This window comes from Apiospora phragmitis (assembly GCF_038363925.1).
Source record: "Apiospora phragmitis strain CBS 135458 chromosome Unknown utg000004l:1.0-3135199.0:1.0-3139288.0, whole genome shotgun sequence".
In the NCBI taxonomy this organism is placed as follows: Eukaryota; Fungi; Ascomycota; class Sordariomycetes; order Amphisphaeriales; family Apiosporaceae; genus Apiospora; species Apiospora phragmitis.
The window spans coordinates 1,755,179-1,775,195 of NW_027117402.1; the positions used below are offsets into that span (position 1 = coordinate 1,755,179).

The 20,017-nt window shown below is 52.5% G+C and overlaps 6 protein-coding genes across 6 annotated transcripts; 2 read left to right on the forward strand and 4 right to left on the reverse strand.

The window, feature by feature from the left end:
• Nucleotides 1-1,555: 1,555 nt before the first annotated feature.
• PG994_003681 (WD repeat domain-containing protein) lies at nucleotides 1,556-3,301 on the reverse strand (the record flags this gene model as incomplete). Its single annotated transcript, XM_066855090.1, has 1 exon — nucleotides 1,556-3,301. One exon carries the CDS (start codon nucleotides 3,299-3,301, stop codon nucleotides 1,556-1,558), a length of 1,746 nt encoding a protein of 581 aa, XP_066719368.1.
• Nucleotides 3,302-4,096: 795 nt separating this feature from the next.
• PG994_003682 (magnesium transporter NIPA-domain-containing protein) lies at nucleotides 4,097-6,340 on the forward strand (the record flags this gene model as incomplete). The annotated part of the gene is made up of 2 exons (XM_066855091.1): nucleotides 4,097-4,928; nucleotides 4,980-6,340. 2 exons carry the CDS (start codon nucleotides 4,097-4,099, stop codon nucleotides 6,338-6,340), a joined length of 2,193 nt encoding a protein of 730 aa, XP_066719369.1.
• Nucleotides 6,341-7,610: 1,270 nt separating this feature from the next.
• Nucleotides 7,611-8,644, forward strand: PG994_003683 (uncharacterized protein; the record flags this gene model as incomplete). The annotated part of the gene is made up of 2 exons (XM_066855092.1): nucleotides 7,611-7,840; nucleotides 7,912-8,644. 2 exons carry the CDS (start codon nucleotides 7,611-7,613, stop codon nucleotides 8,642-8,644), a joined length of 963 nt encoding a protein of 320 aa, XP_066719370.1.
• A 954-nt stretch (nucleotides 8,645-9,598) lies between these two features.
• PG994_003684 (uncharacterized protein) lies at nucleotides 9,599-11,048 on the reverse strand (the record flags this gene model as incomplete). The annotated part of the gene is made up of 2 exons (XM_066855093.1): nucleotides 9,599-10,713; nucleotides 10,778-11,048. The coding sequence occupies 2 exons, from the start codon at nucleotides 11,046-11,048 to the stop codon at nucleotides 9,599-9,601; spliced, it is 1,386 nt and encodes a 461-aa protein (XP_066719371.1).
• Nucleotides 11,049-12,227: 1,179 nt separating this feature from the next.
• Nucleotides 12,228-14,995, reverse strand: PG994_003685 (uncharacterized protein; the record flags this gene model as incomplete). The annotated part of the gene is made up of 4 exons (XM_066855094.1): nucleotides 12,228-14,138; nucleotides 14,192-14,542; nucleotides 14,622-14,715; nucleotides 14,742-14,995. The coding sequence occupies 4 exons, from the start codon at nucleotides 14,993-14,995 to the stop codon at nucleotides 12,228-12,230; spliced, it is 2,610 nt and encodes an 869-aa protein (XP_066719372.1).
• A 2,969-nt stretch (nucleotides 14,996-17,964) lies between these two features.
• Nucleotides 17,965-19,202, reverse strand: PG994_003686 (Allergen Fus c 3; the record flags this gene model as incomplete). The annotated part of the gene is made up of 2 exons (XM_066855095.1): nucleotides 17,965-18,882; nucleotides 19,149-19,202. 2 exons carry the CDS (start codon nucleotides 19,200-19,202, stop codon nucleotides 17,965-17,967), a joined length of 972 nt encoding a protein of 323 aa, XP_066719373.1.
• Nucleotides 19,203-20,017: the final 815 nt, after the last annotated feature.

Here is a 20,017-nt window from a genome sequence, read left to right on the forward strand (position 1 = left end):
AAAGAAAAGCAACGAGAACATGATAGCACAAGGGCAATGGCGAAAAGATGGTGTGAAAAGATAGAACTGAACGCGTCGCAAAAGCTATGGTGTGGGTGTAGTTGCGCCGGACTTACAGAGATATCTCGGCGATCCCAGACAATAGATTATGGCAGCGCGTAATTGCAACGTATACAGCCAGGGAGCGCAGGCAGACGAAAGATAATGCAGTTCCAGACGCGACTAAAGCTAAATAAGTGTTGAGGTTGCGATGGGATACGGACGAATCGATGGACAAAACGCGCTGTGGAGACTAGAAAGCGAGCGCGGGAGTGGTAGTTGGTGGTGGTAGTGTGTAGTATGGGCTTCGCAAATAGTAAGAGGACGTGGGACGCGGAGGGCGGATTGGGAGTTCAGAAATCAGCCGCGTCGAAAAAGTCGGCAGGAGGGCCGGTCGGGTGGTGCAAAAGTGCCGGAAAACGAAGGTTGCTGCCTCTTCCCGATGGTTGTCGATGAATTTAGAGGGGGGATAGGCGATGCGGCTCGTTTTTTGGATGCGCGACCGATTGATGGCGTGGAGTGAGATGGTTTGATGTGAGAGACGAACCTGGGGAGCCTTTGCCAAATTTGCTGGCTGGGAACACTGACCACTGCCGACTACCTGAAATTGGGGAGCGTGCCAAGTGTGTTTTGACGCACAGACCATTTAATGGCTCGTGACCTCGGAAACACTATCATCCGAGTGGATCAGGCTGGTCATGTGGATACTTCGTATTGGTAGGCCAGCCAATCAGAATTAGGCATCGCTCTGAGATACAGCTATGCTTCATCGTGGCTCACATTGAATTGCTTGCTTTCCATTGAAGACTATGAATACAATCAATAAAGATTCCTATAGAAGAATAATAGCGCTGTTACAGTTCTTGTGAATGTAGGCTCAACAAAACAATGGCTGATTGTACGTGGTTCTGATTCAAAAGGCCTCTCTCTCGCTGGCTGTTGAGCGCACTATGGCGGGCGTTTCGCAGCAGCTCATTGTCCCGCACTGGCAATGGCCAACAGTGAGTTCCTTTTTCAGCACCCAAAGCTTATCGGTAGTATAGCCTAGACGCTCGAACAAGATCGTCAAGAAATGCGCTCCTCGTTTCATTGGTCGACCTCACTGACCCAGTCCCCTTGTTGCGCACTTACATTTAGGGGACGCATACCACGTATGACGGAAAGCTTCCCATCTTTTATGCTTAAAGGCTGCTGTCCTACCAGGACACGTCTCCACAGCTTTTGGAGGCTAAAGTAAGATTATACGTGCATGATTAGTTAAGACTGCCTGGCTGTTTCCGCATCAAGACATGACATGACGTCCTGAATTGGACCCATGTAACACGTAGATCCAGACAATTCATCGCGGCAGTCGAAGGATTGCCGCCTGCCCAATGCCAGGTACCAGGGGTGCGAACTGCTGCCCCGAGCACACCCGATTGCCGGACAGCCTGGGCTTTCTTGGCCCATACTACCATGCTAGGCAGGCGAAGCCACCATGACGCTCTCGTAATACCGCTGTTTACCGCTCCAGCTTTCACCGCTTGACCCGTTTCTTGTCAGGGCCCTCGTCCTCTTCGTCGCTCACCTCCGCGTATTGAGTCACAGGCTGCGTATCAGCATAGGCACCAGTAAACTTCGGGTCTTTCTTGGCCAGATCGGCATATTTGAGCAGCGCTTCCCGCGGGTCTTCGTACAACATCTTGCTGAGCGGGATATTTTCGCTAACATGCTTTGAATCCGGTTGATTGCGCATGAATGGTGTGATCTGTTGGACCTGGGGTCTTCGAGGGTCTTTCGATCTGCCTGAAGCAGTAACACCAGCCTTTCGCGATCCCGACAGTGCGCCAGGAGCAACGATCGCGTCGCCCGAAAGACCAAGGGACTGGTCCGTAGTAAACTCCGGATTGTCATCGACGTGTCGCTTCTTCGGTGCCCTTGACATGACATCTTTGGCACCACGCGTTGACATGTTGGGGTTGTATAGAATGTGTGTTTCACCGTTGGCCGAGCCAGTGACGATTTGATTGATCTTGGGGTGCCAGTTCACGGTGACCAGCGGTTTGCCAGGAGTGATGGGTGTTGTATACTCCGCACTCAAGTTTCCTGGATTAAGGATATGCAGGTGGCCGGTAGTGGAACCAGTGATGATGCTGGCTGAATTGGGTCCGTATTTGATATTCGTCGTCGGGTAGTGGTCCGATGTCGATGGATGGTCAACAGTAACCAGGGGCTCCTTGAATTTGCGAGTATCCCATAGTTTGATCAGGTTGTCGCCTCCCCTAGTCACAACCATGCGACCATCGGAGCTGATGTCAACTCCGCCGGTCCATGTGTTGGTTTTATGCGCATCTCTGATCTCAGCAGCAGGCCGCGACCAGGGGCCATTGCCACTCCACATAACCAATGTGCCATCTAGAGCTGCCGACACCAGGACGTTGCTCCCACCTTGGGCTGGTGCTCCCCAAGCCACCGCGGTCATTCTCGATCTGCCTGCAACACCGAGGGCCTTAGACTTGAAGACCAAGACTTCTTTCTGACTGCGTTTGTTGTTGATATCCCAAATGCGCAACGTGCTATCTGTTCCTGCCGTAACGCACAGGTTCTTGTCCGTGGGGTGCCAGGTACCGGTGGTGATTTCCGATACGTGTCCTTTTGTATTATTCATGTCCCTCAAGTACATGTCGCCCTTGACGAACTCGGTGATAACGTCGCCATCTCGAGACAGAATCTTGGCTTGGGGGTGTGCTGATACACATAGAAACATGCTGCCGGCGAGAGGATTGAACTCGACATGGTGAATCGGATGCGCCTCGGAGGCAGCTGAAGCCTTGGCCTGATACGGGTCGACACTCCGAAAGGCGCGAATGGTGGTAGGCGTCATGGAAGCAAAATCGTGCAGTTTCACAGTACAGTCGATAGATCCCGATACCAGTCTGCCACCGGCAGGATCCAGGGACACTGATGTGACTGCGCGGTCGTGTGTCTTGATGACCATTTCATGCGACGTGGGATATTCAGCTTCGTCCTCGCTGTCATCCGAGTCGTCGTTGTCGTCATCGTCGCTATCCTTCCCAGCATCGGAGCTCGAATTGGGTCGCTGCTGGATCTCCTTTCCCTTCTCTAATTGTGGTTTTTCTGTAGGCCGTTTACTGCGCTCGAGTTGGGCGGAAATGTCAGCCTCTTTGGATTTCTTGCCGAAAGAAGTCGGTAGGAAGGCGCGCATGGGATCATCTTCGGCCAAGTCTGGTCCTTCGACCTGAAAGTTGTCGTCGTCGCTCATCTCGGTGGACTAATGGGGTATTAATGGGCAGTGCGACTGATCAAAAGGAAGATTGTAGGCAGCGATCGCGAGGCTGAAGGAAACGAAGCTTAAAGAAGTTACGTTAGTGGCTTGTGGTTTTACTACTATGTAGGTGCAAGTCATGTCACTGTGTTACCCCACCCAGTCAAGCCAGCCAGCCCAAACTGGAGAGCAGGGAGAGCCAGCAAGCATGAACTGAACCCACTGTGTTACGGTGTGAGGCGCTTCAGTGACAGCATGTGGTACGCCAAGTCATGACAGATGACGGAGGATCGCTTGTATCGGCATCGGGCAGGAAGTCCAAGAACCACAATTTCTTGGAGGAGCACCTGGCACCCACGCCCCCCCAAAAGACCCTCTAATTGTTAATGCCTGCGATTCATCGATGGGTTATCATTACAGCAGTGAGCATTATCAAACCCAAGGGACCAATAGCTTCGCAGTCACTTTTGTTACCCATTCACTCCCTCGACTACAATTCCAGAATTCGAGGCGAAACGCCTCCCCCGCATGCTCGACTTTCCATATATCATAGTTTCGTCAATCCTGAAAGTCTCCTGATACCAAAGGGTCGAGCGGTTTCCCCTAGCAATGCGACCGTCAAACGCGTCCCCGGGTCCAAGTCACATATGGTTACTCGAGCATCTCCGGTTTATCTAGAGAGCGGCCTGCTTTGGCAGCTCACCTCGGAAGTTCGTCCCAGCCAACCCCCCTCTGCACTGGATTCCCACGATCGCGACTCATTCGAGTGGTCTGGTATAACAGCTCGTCACGATGCCGGTTATGCCGAAAAGCTACGATGCGAGCTGGGTCCTTGCTGGCTCGGGCGACAACGATGACAACCACGGCTCGGGCCCGAAGATTGGAAACTGGAGTTCTTTGATTGGTATCATCACGTCTATTGTCGGAAATATCCTGATCGCCTTGGCCTTGAATGTCCAGAGATATTCGCACATCAAGCTGCAGAAGCGCAAAACGGAAGCAAGGGAAAGGGCGAAAGAGGCTTTGCGGAGAGCCCAGAATGGCGGGCGGAACGGATACGGCGCAATCAACGACTCGATCGCAGACGCTGACCACGACGCCGGCGAGGAAGATGACGTATTGGAATCGCGCCCTCTAATGCATTCAAACGGATCGGGTGACTCGGGTGACTCGTCGTGGAGCGGCACCTCAGCCGACGAGAAGCAAGTCGCATCAACATATCTCAAGTCACCATCATGGTGGCTGGGCCAGGTGCTCATGACGGTGGGAGAGATGGGCAACTTCCTGGCCTACGGCTTTGCTCCTGCCTCTATCGTCTCGCCTCTCGGTGTCGTGGCCTTGATATCCAACTGCGTCATAGCGCCCCTCTTCTTTGGCGAGATTTTTCGTGCCCGGGACTTCTGGGGCGTCGTCATTGCTGTAGGAGGCGCTATAACCGTTGTGCTGAGCGCAAAACAAGAGGAAACAAAATTAGAGCCTCACGACGTATGGGATGCTATTACAACGATGGAATTCGAGATTTACATGGGTATATCCATCTTCCTGATCGTCGTTCTTATGTGGGCTAGTCCCAGATACGGCAACCGTAGCATCCTGATCGATCTAGGTCTTGTTGGGCTATTTGGTAAGCCTACACTTATTGCTTATTGTTTGAAGATATACTAATACGCAGCAGGTGGCTATACGGCGTTGACCACCAAAGGCGTTTCCTCTATGCTGTCCTCGACTCTCTGGAGAGCATTCGCAACTCCGGTCACCTACGGTCTACTCCTTGTCCTACTGAGCACTGCAGTGATGCAGGTTCGGTACGTGAACAAAGCACTTCAACGATTTGATTCGACTCAAGTCATTCCGATCCAGTTTGTCCTGTTTACTCTTTCTGTAATCATTGGAAGTGCGATTCTATACCGCGACTTTGAGCGCACTACCTTGCAGCAAGGTATCAAGTTTATCGGGGGCTGCTTCTTAACCTTTTTCGGCGTCTTTCTCATTACCAGCGGCCGGCCCCGCCACGACGATGAGGATGAACTATCGGATGATGAAAACATCGAAGAGACCATCGGCCTGACGGAACAAGACTCCAGCGGCGATCGTACGGCGAAGCCAAGCAACCACCAACCAAGAAGCAGCGTTTCAAGCACTGCCTCCTCCCGTCATTCCTCTCGGCGAGCCTCGCGGATTAGTTTTGCTGAGTCCGGGGTGAATAACCCCTTGAATGCTGTATTCCACAACACGGGCGTGCCTTCCACAAGAAAGCCCGACGGTTCAGTGTCTCGAACCTCGTTACCCTTGGAATCATCACCATTACTCAATAATCCCTGGCGGAACTCGGTGGAGGATCGTCCAGCACATCCTGGATTCATGCCGACGTTTTCGGACGATAGTGTGGTCACGATACACTCGGCTACCCCCGCAAATACTGATCCGTCGCCCACTACTGGACTCGGAGCCGCACCTCCCACGACAACATATACTACTACGAATACACAATCAGAGAGACCTACAACCCCACGACCTTCATTCTCATCGTCCAGACCTCACAGTCATCATTTCTCGAATACGATTATGTCACCCTCACCACTCTCTTCCACCATCACGGCGGTAGTGGCCGACACGCTACTACGCGATAATAACACTATGCCCCGGAGGAGATCAATCCGGCGCTTACGGCCGACTATCAGATCTAGTCTTTTTGTCTCCCAGGACGGCGACGATCTCGAGGCGCAAGAATCAGGTGCCCTGCGGCCCACGGCAACCGAACCGCAGCTTCTTCATCGCACTGCGCCGACAACACCAGCTTCTGGGGACGTGTCTGACCCAATGATGGGGGCCGAGGAGCGTCAAGGGCTTCGCGGGCGTGCTCGTAGTGTTAGCAACACCCTCGGCGACTTCTTCGGCCGTAAGAGCAAGCGGCGCAACACAAATCCTGAAACTAGCTCGAGCAGCAATAGTCCGTCCGGCGAACGTGTATCACCTTCGACGACGACATCAACTGATAACTCTGGACCAGGAGCACAGCAAGGTGGTGCCGCCTGAGAGAGTCTTGTGGGGGAGGAAGAAATGCTTTTTTTACATGTACGAAAAAGACCTTTGCACTTGTCATTTGAGGCGCGGGCCATAGCCACATGCTGTTTTTTGAGAGCGTTCCGAGAGACTGCATTGGATAGGCGTTCAAGTGTCCCCTTCTTTTTGGTCTAATTGTAGGTATGAGGTTGTTCCCACTATATCGTTAATACCCCTCAATCGTCGTCGAGCTCTTCTTCGAGCCAACGGGCGGCACCTTATAGATTTTATCAATGCAAATAAAAAACCCAACCAATCATATGAGCTCACATTAATGTTTCACTTTTTTCCCTCCCTCTTCCCTCTTTCTCTCGTATAGCTGAACTGCCCCCCAAAAATTCCATGTAGAGGGTCAGCAGCAGCAGTTCAGCATGCCGGATACCCATCTACGAATCCGCCAAACTCTCAGGCGGTCCAATCGAGAAGAGCCTGCTTACCGCTACCCGACTTGGCATATGCACGTTGCCAGGATGGTAGCTCGATAATGACGATATATGTAGGAATGTAGGATTTCCCCATTGCGAAGTGAAAACCGGCCGCGCGGCGGACCACCACCAACCACTTTTTGCCATTGGTGATATGCGATGCGGCGCCCCCGGGTTTTAGTAAACGTTCGCATTATGATGTATACAGCCCGCCGTATTGTATCGCTTATTCTCTCTGATTTCCTATTTGTTCTGGCAACTGTTCCAATTCCAGGCTGTCACGCACGTAGGCCAAGTGTTTGCTTGCCTTTGCTTCAGCTATATAGGCCATTCCTCCTGGCCGGCGTATATTAATACATGCGATGCCGCTGTCAAATATTTGACAGATTGGCGAAGCTCTCTCAGACCAAATAATACTCTTCGTCCATCACTTGCATTAGTATGTGCTGCAGATCGAAACCTTCATATAAAAGTGACGTTTCATTATCACCACCCACCCACCCACTGTGACTTTCTGCAGCGGCAGTAGTTCACACTCGTACTAGTCCAACAACAAACATGGCCGACATAATAATACCGACGCTGGCGCCGGCGACGAGCAGCAGCCTCATGATCTCCTCCCCCATGGCGGCCTCTCCCGCGCCCACGCCGTCGACCGTGTACACGCCCGACCCGGGCTGCCTGGACGCGTCCAACCGCGCCAACTACTGGCAGGTCACGACGAGCTGCTACCTGGCGAACCTGCCGTACGACGACGCCCCGGGGCCGCCAACAACATCCTCGACGACATCCCGGACTGGCTACGCTGCACCGTCCCCATGTTCGGCGTCCCGGGCTACGGCAACCCCGAGGCCGCGACCTGCCTCGCGGGCGGACCGGGCTACCCGACGGCCGCGGCGCCCGGGCCGGACGGGGTCAAGACGTACTTCGCGGGGTGTCCGTCCGGCTACGCCGAGGCGGTCGTCAGCTCGCGGCCGGGCTATGATCCGTACAGTTATTCCGAGGGCAGCTTCGACATCAGCTATTACGTGACGACGTGTTGTCCCACGTATGTTTCTACCTTTTTCTCTTGGGCGGGGAGGTCTTTTTCCTTTGCTGACATATTTTCTACTACAACAGAGCCTTCCCCTTCCAAGCCGTCACGCTGGGCCAGGGCCAAACCACCCGCACCTCCCACGACGGGACCGGGTACTCGCTCTTCGTGTACCCGATGCCGGGCTGCTACGCGACGTCGATCAAAGAACTATCAGGCGGCAAGGAGCTGCCCATGCAGACGACGTCCAACACGCAGGCCTGGGACAAACGACAAGAACAGCCACCGGAACCGACCGACGCGACAATCACCTGGGATTACGAGGACGGCACCATGTACGCCCTGCCGCAGATCATGGCCCACACCGTCTTCATGGGCACGCACACCTGCTACGAGGACTGCATGTCGTGGCAACAGGTCTACTACCCGGACGGGACGGGGGTCCCCGGCGAGCCCAACTCGGAGACGGGCGAGGTGACGAGGCCGAGGCCGTCCGAAACAGGAGGCGGAGAAGAGAACAATCCTCTCCCTCCTCCTACAGCCACTGCTACCAATGAAGAAGGAGGAGGAGGTGGTGGCGGAGTGAGCACCCCCACGGCTACTACTACTATGACCAGCTCAGGAGGTTCAGGGTCAGCATCGGGTGGTGGTGGTAATAATGAGTCTGATAAGCCTGAGGACCCTGCCGATACGGAGTTGGCTAACGCTCAGTCGCCTGACGTCTCATTGGCATCACCCTTACGAGGCGAATTCAGTGTAGGAAGCTGTAGTATCGTTGCCTTGATAGTTCCTTTGATGGTAGCGATTCTAGTTCCGTAGAGTGTTGGGTGTTTGAAAACTATCGGACCCATATCCATACTACAAAGCCTAATCTAATGCGTTTAGAACATATCAATTTTACCTCTTTGGTCATATAGGGAGTCAAGGCGACATTCGCGAACCTTGCAGACTTCAATGACTTGTGCTGTCGCAATAACACTTCAAGTCTTGGTTCATCAATCAGCTAAATAATACCAAGTGAGCAAAGTCACAAACTGCCGATATGTATATTTGAGTAATGTAAAGAAGAAAAAAGGAAGGTATATTTAACTATGAATACAGCCAGAAGAAACAAAAAAGGAAGAAGCATGCTTCTGTGATCAGAAGCGCGTGGTAAATCTCAAGTGATGAGAGTGGGATTCGAACCCACGCGGATTGCTCCACCAGGATGAAGATATTAAGGTGACCTTAACCTGACGCCATAACCAACTCGGCCATCTCACCTGTTGCTTGTTGAAGTATGGGAGCTTATGGCGGTATATACATGTTATACTCAATGGTGGGCGAGCTACTATTGCATGGCGAGGAAAAAGAGGGGTCGAGCTCCGAGGGGTGAGACAGTACTAGAAAGCTGAAGAGTGACAACTTCTAGGTAAATTGACTAGCTACCAGAACCAGACTGACTGACATGCACACCAAAATAGGCACTAAAAGTAAGGCTGTGAAATAGATCCGGCGGCAAAGAAGGCTGTATTGATACACGACTATTAAACACCTTGCTCCTTTCATTCTACCTCATCCGGGGAGTAAGTACGTATGCAATGTCTCCAAGCCAAGGTTGTGGAATTCATCCTAGTGTTCCTTGTATTCTGCTGTTCCAAAACCATTCACAAATGCGCAAATCTAGTAATGATATGATACACATGGTACCCTCCTGAACTACGAAAGGTCGCCGATCTCGGCCAACCATGTAAGCACTTCTCGAGGGAGTAACAAGTCGTTATTAGAGAGCTTCTAATCTTCTTCGTCACCTTCAGCATCGGCGTCTTCCTCCACTTCGACGACCTCCTCGTCGCCTGCGGCATCCTGGTGGTCGTCAACCTCGGCGATTCCGTACGGTTGTGTCTTGAAGCCCTCTATCTGCTCCATAACCTGTTCCGTGGGTGCATCCACCGTAACGTGCAGCTCGTCTATGATTTGCTCGTTCTCGTCGGCAAGTCCTGCTTGTACACGTGCGATGTTCTTCGTACGCTGAGGCCGGATGGTGCTGCGCTGCATGACAGGGTAGAAGTACGCAGCCTTCTGATGCAGCGCCGTCTCGTCGTTGTGGAAGGCCAGGAGTAGTTCCTTGTCGTACTTGGTCACATGGTTGAGCTCTGTCTCCTGGGTCGTCTCATAAGCGCGGACGCGCTGGAAGGGGAAAACAGGCTTGCCATCATCGTTCTTGATCGGGTAAAGTGAGTCGTCGTCACATTTTGGAGAACCAGGGTCAAACCGCTGACGAAACCTGGCGGCATTGGAACTGGTGTCGGGGAGGAAGAAGGCGTAGTTCATGGTGTTCTCCGGCTTGGGGTTGTTCGTAGGATCCGTCTCATGAGCCTCCAGCATGGCTTGGAAATTGGCCTCTTCTACTTCGGACTTGTCCAGTGGCTGGAACAGGCCATGGAGGAGACGCTTGTCATAAGTAGAGCTGTCGGATACCGGATTGTTTAAGAATTTGATTGTTACGTACGCTCCCGAGTCTGGGAAGGCTTCTGGGTCGGGCAGCAAGGGGTACGCATCTACGAGACGCAGATTGCGTTTGCTGGGATGCCGTACGCGGGAGCTATCTTTGAGATTCGCCTCGGCCGCAGCAAAGCCCTGGTCGATCTTTCTCTTGACATAGGCTGGGGAGTCTCGGTCAGGTTCAGGAGATCGTCGCTTCGGCGCACGCTTGATGGGCTTCGGGTTGACACTCCGCAGTGGTCCGCTGCCCTGGTGCGATTTCCCACTCGCAGCAATGTACTCGGTCCTGCGCAAGAATGACACGGCACCATCGCCTGTCTTGGGCTTGCCGAGCTGTGCTATCGATCGCAAAAGAGGCTTGTCGTGCGGATGGGGTTGGGGCACCTGTGCAGGCGCTTGGATAGCTGGCGGTACCACGTATTAGGCTTCTTGTCTTCTCAAGCGAACAAATTGGTATGCTGAACTTACAACTCTCGTCTCCATCGAAGATGCCTGGCATTCCAACCAAATCCAAGGGCATACCAAGCTCGGCATCTGCCTCAATATTCAAGGGCTGCTCTCGGGCCAGTCTTCCAGCAAAGCTGGGGGCCGTGTAATGTCCACTTGCCAGGCCAGTGTTCGGAATGTCGAGAAGCTTCGGGGGGTGAGGCGGAGGTGGAAGGGCATTGGAGAATCGGATGCGCGCTATGAAATCTTGGTGAACTGGGCGACGCTCGCCATTTCGCGATGAGGACGCCATGTCGAAAAGCGCCCTAGCAGGGTGCGATCAGGCCAATCGTGACGCGATAGAATGAGTCTGTGAAGGTAAGTGTGTGACGTCTTGAATCTCGTAAGAGGAGAGATCATATGGTAGCAGATCAGGTAGCAGATCAAGAGCGATAGTGATAATGGGTGCAATGTTATCGAAATGTAGCACGGGCGGCGCGCGATTGATCGCGATTGTCCAAAAGCCCAGTCCTGACAGGCATTTAGGTTCACCAGGTACGTAAAGTACGGTAGCTTAGCTTCACGACCTAGTGCACGGGCCCCATTAACTACATTGTATGCCTGACACAATCAACTTTATTCGCATACCGTAGATCGTGACTATGTACTCCGTACTGCACGCAGTGAATGAGCATCACCTTCATATCTAAGTGCGAGTAAATCGACTGAATGGATTCCTGAAAGAGCAACTGTGTCATCAAATGGGTATCTAATCTACCACTGAGTGCAAACTGACTGCAAAGTATCTGATCTCGAATCTAGGCACTTGATCTCAATGCCGATCAAAATCGTCAATCATTCTCCTCCTCAACACATGCCATCTACCAGTACCATCTCAACTTGATAATCTCGTCTCTCAGCAAGTTGCATCGCATATAATACTAGTACAAGTACCGCCAACATGGACGGTAACAGCAACTCGAGCTTTCTTCATCATCGTAATATCAATACCAGGCTGTTGCAAACCACTCCAGTCATCCTCTTGATCGCGCCACTAGAGAACCACACAACGCCAGCCTGTACCAACATCGTCCAGCGATCCCTGCTCAGTTTCCTTCTCCATGTTGTTGTCCACAGTGTCAACAGAAGGAGACTCCTTGACAGCGTCCAATCCACCCGAGGTGTCGAACTCAGGAGAAACAGTCTCCATGTGAGGCAACTTGGGGCGATGGACGACCTCGAAAGTAGAACCCGCCTCTTTGGCAAAGGCAAATTTAGACTGGGCAGATGGAACGGTTGTCTCCTCGGAGGGCGGCGCAACTGGATCCGAAGTTTCGCATGGAGAGGAGCTGCCCGCTCCCACGTCACGATGGCCATCTTGCAATTTTGGAGGCGCGCAAGTTTCTTTGCCACTGCGAGGCTGGGAGTTCGGCCCGAAACCAATCGCATTGGCTCCAAAGCGAGCTACGGTAGTGTTGCTGCTCCGGAGCTCCTAACCCTGGAGCTCCCGAAGGACAATCGTAGCGTACTCGCTGGAAGGCAGGGCAAACTTGAGAATAACTGCAATCTTGCGTGCCTCCGGGGCAGGGCTTGCCGTAGGTAAGTTCGGGGAGGTGTCACTGGAGACATCCATTGCGTCGTCCACAGGAGCTGGTGCTTGCTCCTTGAAACCAGTAGCCTGCATTTCTGACGCAGCAGAAGCAGTGGCAGTCTTTCCGGCGTCTACGTCAGGGTCCGCCGATGGCTCACCCCCTTCGACAATATTGACCTGCTTGTCCACCTTGATTCTCTTGTTGCTGCCGTCCAGGGAGGTTTGGACCCAGGTATCATTGAATCGGACCTCAGCGTCACCTCCCTCTTCAGCTTTGCGGCGCTCGGTTTCTCTGGCATCTGCAGCAATTCGGCGGTCATCCTTCTGAATATTGAACCAGCCTGACGGTTTGCCATCCTGATTATTCGTGCCTCGCTCCTGTCGCTCCGGCTGTTCCTTGGCACGTTGAGCTTGGATGTCGTCCCAATCCGTTGGGACAAGTTGCTCGTTGTCATGTGCGTAGGAATGCACGTAACCTGTAGGGCGGTCGATGAAGGTACCAATGAACTTGCGATAGGCACCAGTCAGGCTGAACTCCTTCTGTCGGCGTTGCATGTTGTATGGGTCGAGGGCACCGTTCTCTTCCTTGCCCATGAACTCGACGTAATACTTGCCGACCTCGTTATCAGGATAAACAATATCGGAACCTGGACAAGGCAAGACCACGTCTCGGATGGTATAGCGGCCTGCCTGGATGTCCTCTTCAGTTACCACATGAGCTTCCTCGCGGACTCCAAAGTCATCATCATCGTTCTTCGGAAGATGGATATTTTCCTCGTCATCATCGTCGATTTTGGCCTTCGCCGGCTGGCTACCATTTGTGAGTACAAGATCTCCTTTCACGATAGAATCGCCAAATAGCTCCCATCGCTTGCTTGCAACAAAGTTCCAAACCAGCGATTGGTAAGAGTGGAGGTACATGCTGCGCATGTTTCTGGGGATCGACATCAAGGCGCCAACAAAATCATTGGGATGTTTGGCTAGATGCTTGATGATACCAAACTCCAGGTTGCTTCGGCGTGGTAGCTCTTTGCAGGCCTCATCTGCATTGCCGGTCTCCTTGAATCTGGACAGAGCCTTAGCTCGGGCAATGTCGTCGTAGCGAACGAACTCGCCGGGTCGTGGGACGGAGGTATCGACGGTGGTCAAGGAGGCATCAAACGACAATAGGTCCATGATAGCACCTTCGAAATCATCTTTTAGGATCTTAAGGCCAATCTTGTTGGTGCCGATCTCAAAAGTGCCAAATCGTTGCGTGCCAAAATAGTTGATGAAGCCGCGTTCGTGTATGCGCTCCAAAGCGGTGTCGATTGTAGACTGTGCAATCTCCAGCAACTTCTCGAAAGGCTCGTTCTCACAGTCTCGGAAGACGCAGTCCTTCATAACGATGGTAAACTCGTTCCCCTTCAGGCAACCAAGGTACAAGTCTTTTTCCTCGAACTTGAAGTCACCGATCTTGATATCTCTGATCCGGTCGTTGATGAAGAGCATCTTCGATGGGTCTCGAGACCTTACGCTGACTCTCTGAGATGTAACAGCACGGCGATCCTTGGTGCCTGCAGTGCTGAACATCTTGGGGTGCTCCTTCAAAATGCGAGCAATATTGCCCACAGCTTCCATGGTATCTCGGTTCTCCTTGTACAAGGTGAAGTGGAGAAACTTGCCCAGCTTTCTGGGGTTGGGAGCCTGGGGATCACCACGTCCATTGCCGCGATTGTTCCATCTCTTGTTCGAGCCAGCAGCTGTAGCAACAATATTGCCATTCTGGTCGGTGCTCGTCTCAATCTTTTCAGAAAAGGTTTTACGGATTTCCTGTTGTTCATCAGCGATTAATACTCGAAGGGGATGTAAGCAAAGTAACCCACAGCATGGACTTTCGTTCTCATCTGTCGATCCTCGATCACTGGAAGTTTCATAGAACCGTGTTTGGTAGGTTTCATCTTCGGATTTTCGCATATCTTGTTGTAAAGATTGGTCAGATCATCAAACACAGACTGGCCCACCAAGTTCACCAGGAACTCGGATTTGGGCTTTGCATCAGCCTCCTTAGAGGCATCGACATCCTTTGACTCGGGTACGGTGCCGCCAACCGCACCAGAGGGCTGATCAGCGGTTGCATTGGAAGCACCGTTGGCAGCAACGGGATGAGCCGACTGCTCAGGTGTAGCATTTGCAGGCGCATTGGGCACCTGTGTCTTGCCGGCTTTGGCCGCTTCCTACGATGACGAGTTAATACTGCCTATACAAGATGCAAGCCTTGGCACCAAGCTGGGGGATAGATAAGATAAAACGTACCTTGCGATTGTACTCTCGGGAGTTCATAGAAAACTCCTCAAGCTTGACAACCTTGCCATCCTTGGTGATTTCATGTACCTGGAAGTCGGTATATCTGCGGAGAAAGTATCAGCCTGCTACTCCCTTGTAGACGATTGGCAGCCATGAAGATAAGAGTTTGGCGGACCAAGATTAAGCGACCGGAGTTGGAGGCTCGTCGGTATCATGATCATGGGATGCCAGGGACTGGGGGTGGTTTGATACGTACCTCTTTCTGGTGACACCGTTCCATGCATGTTCCTTGGGGAGACGAAGTGCAAGATGCCCACATTCCGCTCGATGAGACCTCGGACATCCGGGTCATTGCCCTGCGTCATAGCAGTGTGCGTCGCCATGGCGCTGGACTTCCTCACGTTGGATGTGTTGTTGACGGGTGGTGTGTGTGGGAGAGCCGTGATGTACAAGGTACCGTTTGTGTAGACAGGAACTTTTTTTAGACTGTCCGAAAAATAGCAGCCAATAGTGGGGTGGAAAACAGAATCACTGGGATGGATGGGACTAATAAAGAAAGAAAGATAAAAAACGAGTTGGAAGTGTGTAAACGAATCAACGATCTCGGTTGCTTGTGCCAGCAACCCAATCACCCTGTGCGGTTCTGGAAAAGATTATGCAGCTTGTGCCTTCCCAGTCACAGCGCAGGACTTAGGTGTGCTTTCTTGTGTCGTGAGAGAAGGCTAGTTTGAGGGCGTGCAACATCAAGTCAGAGGCTTGGTGATGGACGAAGTAGGCACGATCTAGAAGTGGGCCAAAAGTGTGGTCGTTGCTTGGGTTCAATCAAACATGAGTTGATTGATCAATTGACTGTAACGCTTTTCTTTCCAAGGCATCAAGATGTACCTGTATTGTCCTTTGCACATGGATGCAGGGGCCTACGCCGGCCAACTACAATTAGCTCTGGGTTGAACTGCAGCGGCATATTTACCACTGAAGTGCTCAACCCCACCAACCCGACCAACGTACATGTACACCTACCGAGCTGCCGACAGGAATCAGATTGAGTATAATGTTGCCCAATATTTGCAAACACCTTGTAAATACATAAGATGGATAGTCATATGCACCATTTGAAGAATGCCGTGCCCACTAGTCGAATCCAGTATCCCGCCCCGCCCCGCGGTGCCGAAATCCTGTAACATTTTGTTCCCTTTCCGTCCATTGGTCGTACTTTTGCATATTATGTTGCCGAGAACGAGACACGCACAGAGAGGCAGAGAGAGAGAGAGAGAGAGTCCTACGGGAGAGAAAGGATGGTTATCACTACTTCCTACCCAGTATGCTGGCTAGGCTAGTTGGCTAGGTGCGAGTGAGACTTCTTCCCTTTCTCGCTTTCTTTCCCTTCTCCCTTCTTCTCCCTGGACAAATGTCCATTTCTGTGTAACGGCATGTCAAGCAGGCCAACAAGGGGACAAACTCCAAACAGACACCCGAGAGACTGACCTGCAGCAACTAGCTCCTTGGGCCTCTGGCTTGCTCGCTCTTGGGGTCCTAGGGAGAGAGAGAGAGCGCGCCCCATGCCGCAACTCGGTTAAGACCCCATCGTCCCGGGATCCCGCCGCATTTGTTTGCTACAGCGTTTCCAGCGGGGGTTTTTCTTGTGGCAGGCAACTAAGGCCGCCGTGCAGTAGGCCGGGGGACAAACAGCCCAAGCGCATGAAAGTATGCAGGCATGTATGCAGATGCATGTAGATACAGATTGCAGCGGATGGTGTCCATCGTCCTTAGTAGCCTTATCTCTATTTTTTGCCGAGAAGCCCAACTCTTTTCCTTACATGAAGTATGTATGATCGTGAAAGGGGCCAGGGTTTTGGTTCAAGTCGCACATCCGATCATGTAGGTGGAAACGACGCCTATAGTCTATTGGTAGAGTATGCTAGGGGTCTTGGGGGCTTGGGGCCTTGGAACATCCAAGGAAGCTCTCCTGAGTACTGTCAGGTAGGTACTCCGATCGCCTGCATGGGCTGCACGCACTCTAACCTACTTGGAGCCTCATTGGCAGACAAGTCGTTAGATAGCCAGCTAGTCTGGGCCTACGAGCCTATAGGGTTGATTGGCACCACACCCAGGTCTTTACCAAATGTTACTCACATTTCACGAAAGCTGCATGGGTTATCCTATCCCGTATGGGTATACTACGAACTGACATATTGGACTTGCGTTTCTCTGCCGTTACTTATTAAAAATTCCCCGTCGACTCTCTGATTTGATCCTGCGCCTGACCCCTTCCTTTTGCTCAGCGCTTCCGAACACTGCCAAAATTCCTGGGCCTTTCTTCATTTCGGGTTTTCACGGCGCAGCAAGCAAAAGAGCTGATGAGATGATGAAAGCTCCTAGCTACTTGACTAACATAACATCTGGCAACCTGTGGCTGGGATGGCATTTTTGGAGGAGTCCTACCACGACGATTTCTTACGCCATTTCATTTCAGACAGATTTCGGATTTCGGCTGTCTTGTTGTTGTATTGGGGGCCGTACTCGGTCCGGCGCATATCGTGCTTGCTAATCCCGGCGGCCCCATGGATGGCATTCCTTCATTTCGCTCCAACAACTTAGCATAACCGGAGGGTGGAGGGCAGTGGACTATCACGGGTTACTGCTATCCGAAGGGACTTTCGTGCGGATGCAACTTCGAACCCTGGTCCCCCTTTCGAAAGTACGCCATCGCAGTTGCAGTCGGCCTGTAATAAGTGACGAGGGCAATTTGTAGGTTGTGGTAGTATGTGGTTACTGCCAAGTTGTTTTCACGATGCTGTTTGTAGTGGTCGGTCCCCTGTCCCAGGCGAACCTGTTCCAGGCCGTTCTTGTCGCTTGTCGTTGACGCAGTAAATTCTAGAACTGGGCATGATTTACCTGCAGCCGACATGAATAGAAAACGCCACCGCGTGCCCGTTGAAACCCCATGAGGCCCAATGGTCACTCAGTAGACTGCTTGCGAAGGCAAATTTAGTACCCGGACCAAACTACTTTGTTGGAAGGAACCATGATCTCGTATGCGACAGGTCACTTTCATACTATATGCAGCCCTTGCGATGGAACATGAGGGAAAGATGCTGGTCCCGCGACACTGCCATAGCTCCAACAATTCTCCTTACACCGGTTTCGTTGCGGCAGCGAATATTGGGTTGGACGAGGATTCAGTGTCCAGCGTTCAAATAACCGCCAAATCAAATGCTGTGTATATTAGATGAGTAGTACGGACAGGGTCGCGTTCTGCGTTGAAAGATACCATCGAGAGGTCACCTGCGCCACATCCATGCCATTCCGTGCCTGTGTTTCCCCCTTTTCCGTCTTGATGTGTTTGCTCATCTCACCCTCCGCCCTTGCCAGAGCCGCCGCCTCCCATTCCATGCCCATCCCCGTCCGGGCATTGGCAGTACCACCGACTTTTTTCCAAGGCCTCGCGCAGGTCTTCGAGGGACCCCTCTAGGTTCAGTATGTGGCGTTTGGCCATCTCCAGGACCTCGGCCTTGCTCACTTTGCGGTCACCGGTGCCAATCTCGTTGCTGTCGCCGTCCTCGCTGGAGGCACGCATCTCGTCGGGCAGGACCCCGAGAAGCAGCTCGAACTGGGCATTGAGCCGGTTGCGGTACTGTTTCTCCACCTGGTTGTGTGACTCCCGGTTCTTGCGCTCTTCTTCCGTGGCGGGCGGGTTGTGGTGTGTGTTCTTGGACGTCCGTGAGGCACTTCGTAGTTTCGACTTGTTGCCTGCGGTGGTGGTAGACGCATTGCTTGCTGGGGACATGGGGAGCTGGCGCTTGGTTTTCCTCGAAGAGGAAGAAGACTTCTGGGAGTGGCCTATGAAGTGCGCATTGGGTACCGAGCCATGCCGGGTGCTGTTCTCGGCACCCACCGATGAAGCAGAGTCGCTAGGAAATGCCGAGGGCGACAAGCCTCCCATATGGTTGTAGGGGCTTGCCGAGGTTGTGTAGCTGGCTGTTTCTACAAGCGAAGGCCGGTGGGGAGGCATATCGTAGGCATTAGTCGCGGAATACGAGAGAGAAGCTCTTCCGGACGAGGTCCAGCCGCCGTCCAGGCCGTGTGGACTGCCCGATGACAGATCGGTAGCTGTAGCGTTATAAGTGTAATTGGCCGCATCGTTATCATTCACATCATGATGGTAGTTCTGCCATGAGTGCGATCCAGTAGTGTAGGATACCCCCGTTCCATCCGCCTCGTCTTGAGTGGAATATGCAAACGGATGGGCTGTTGATGCGGATATAGGGACCTATTTCATTCAATCAGTCATGTGCATGGTAGAAGCAATTGGGTTTAACCCGTCATTTCCGGGATCTGATTCAATGTAGCCATCAGTTTGGCCATCTCCAAAGCCTCAGGTCTCCGGGAGGGCCGGCTTCATGGCACGAGCTCGCTCAGTACGCCCATTGTCGTACCAAACACATGCACGGCGCCTTTTGAAGTACTCTCGCGACGGATTATTGGAGCTCGGTGCCTTTCAGCGTTGCCGTTGTGGTAGAAGTCGAAGTGTCTTACCTCGGAGGACCAGCTCGATGAGCTACCAAAACCCGGCTGGTTTCTGTAGGCCATTTTGATAGAAAAGAAGGTGGGGGAATCAGTCTTCTCGGGACTCTAGTTCAGCAGGTTAAAAGACGTTTGATCTAGGCCTGGACCGATGATGTCTTATTGGTGTAATATACAGATTACAGACCACCTCGGCCGATACTGTATGATCTCAGGTGCCAACCAAGTCCAGGCAACATAGGAGGACCACAGGTGATTAATATGGTAGCACCGTGTAAAGTTCACTCGAGAAAAGCGAAGCCGAGAAGACGTGGGCGGACAGCTACCTTTTTCTTTATTGCCTCTTCACACTTGGTTATAGATGGCCGTCTCATCTAGTTCCGCCACTGGACTCTGAACAGGATGACACAAATAGTGCGGCCTCATGCAGCAGGCACTGGATTTAGACTTCGGGGGTAAGCTATTTACACGCAGGTCTCCAATAGGGCTGCCTCGGAGCTTCCCTGATGCTTCTATGGGGCTATCTTCGGCGCATCGTGCCTCTTGTGCCGCCAGACCACGTCTGACACAATGGCCGAGTATCACCTAGCGCACACGCAACGCGTATTCTGGTTGATGGTGTGGGAAGGGGCCGAGAGTCTGGGAATGAGGAAAGTGACCCTGCTGTTACCACGTGTATGCTGTGTACGAATGTGTGTGTAAGAGCGCGCCAATTTGTATGTGGTGTGTGTGCCTGTGTGTGTAGGTCTATGTAGGCAGGAGTTCGGCTTAGGTCCCCTGCACAGAAGTCCCTCTTAATACAGTATCTACCGCATACCACATATAGCTCGCAGCTGGTACAGGGGTTGACTCAGTGGCACGGTACTGGCAAGTAGACGACA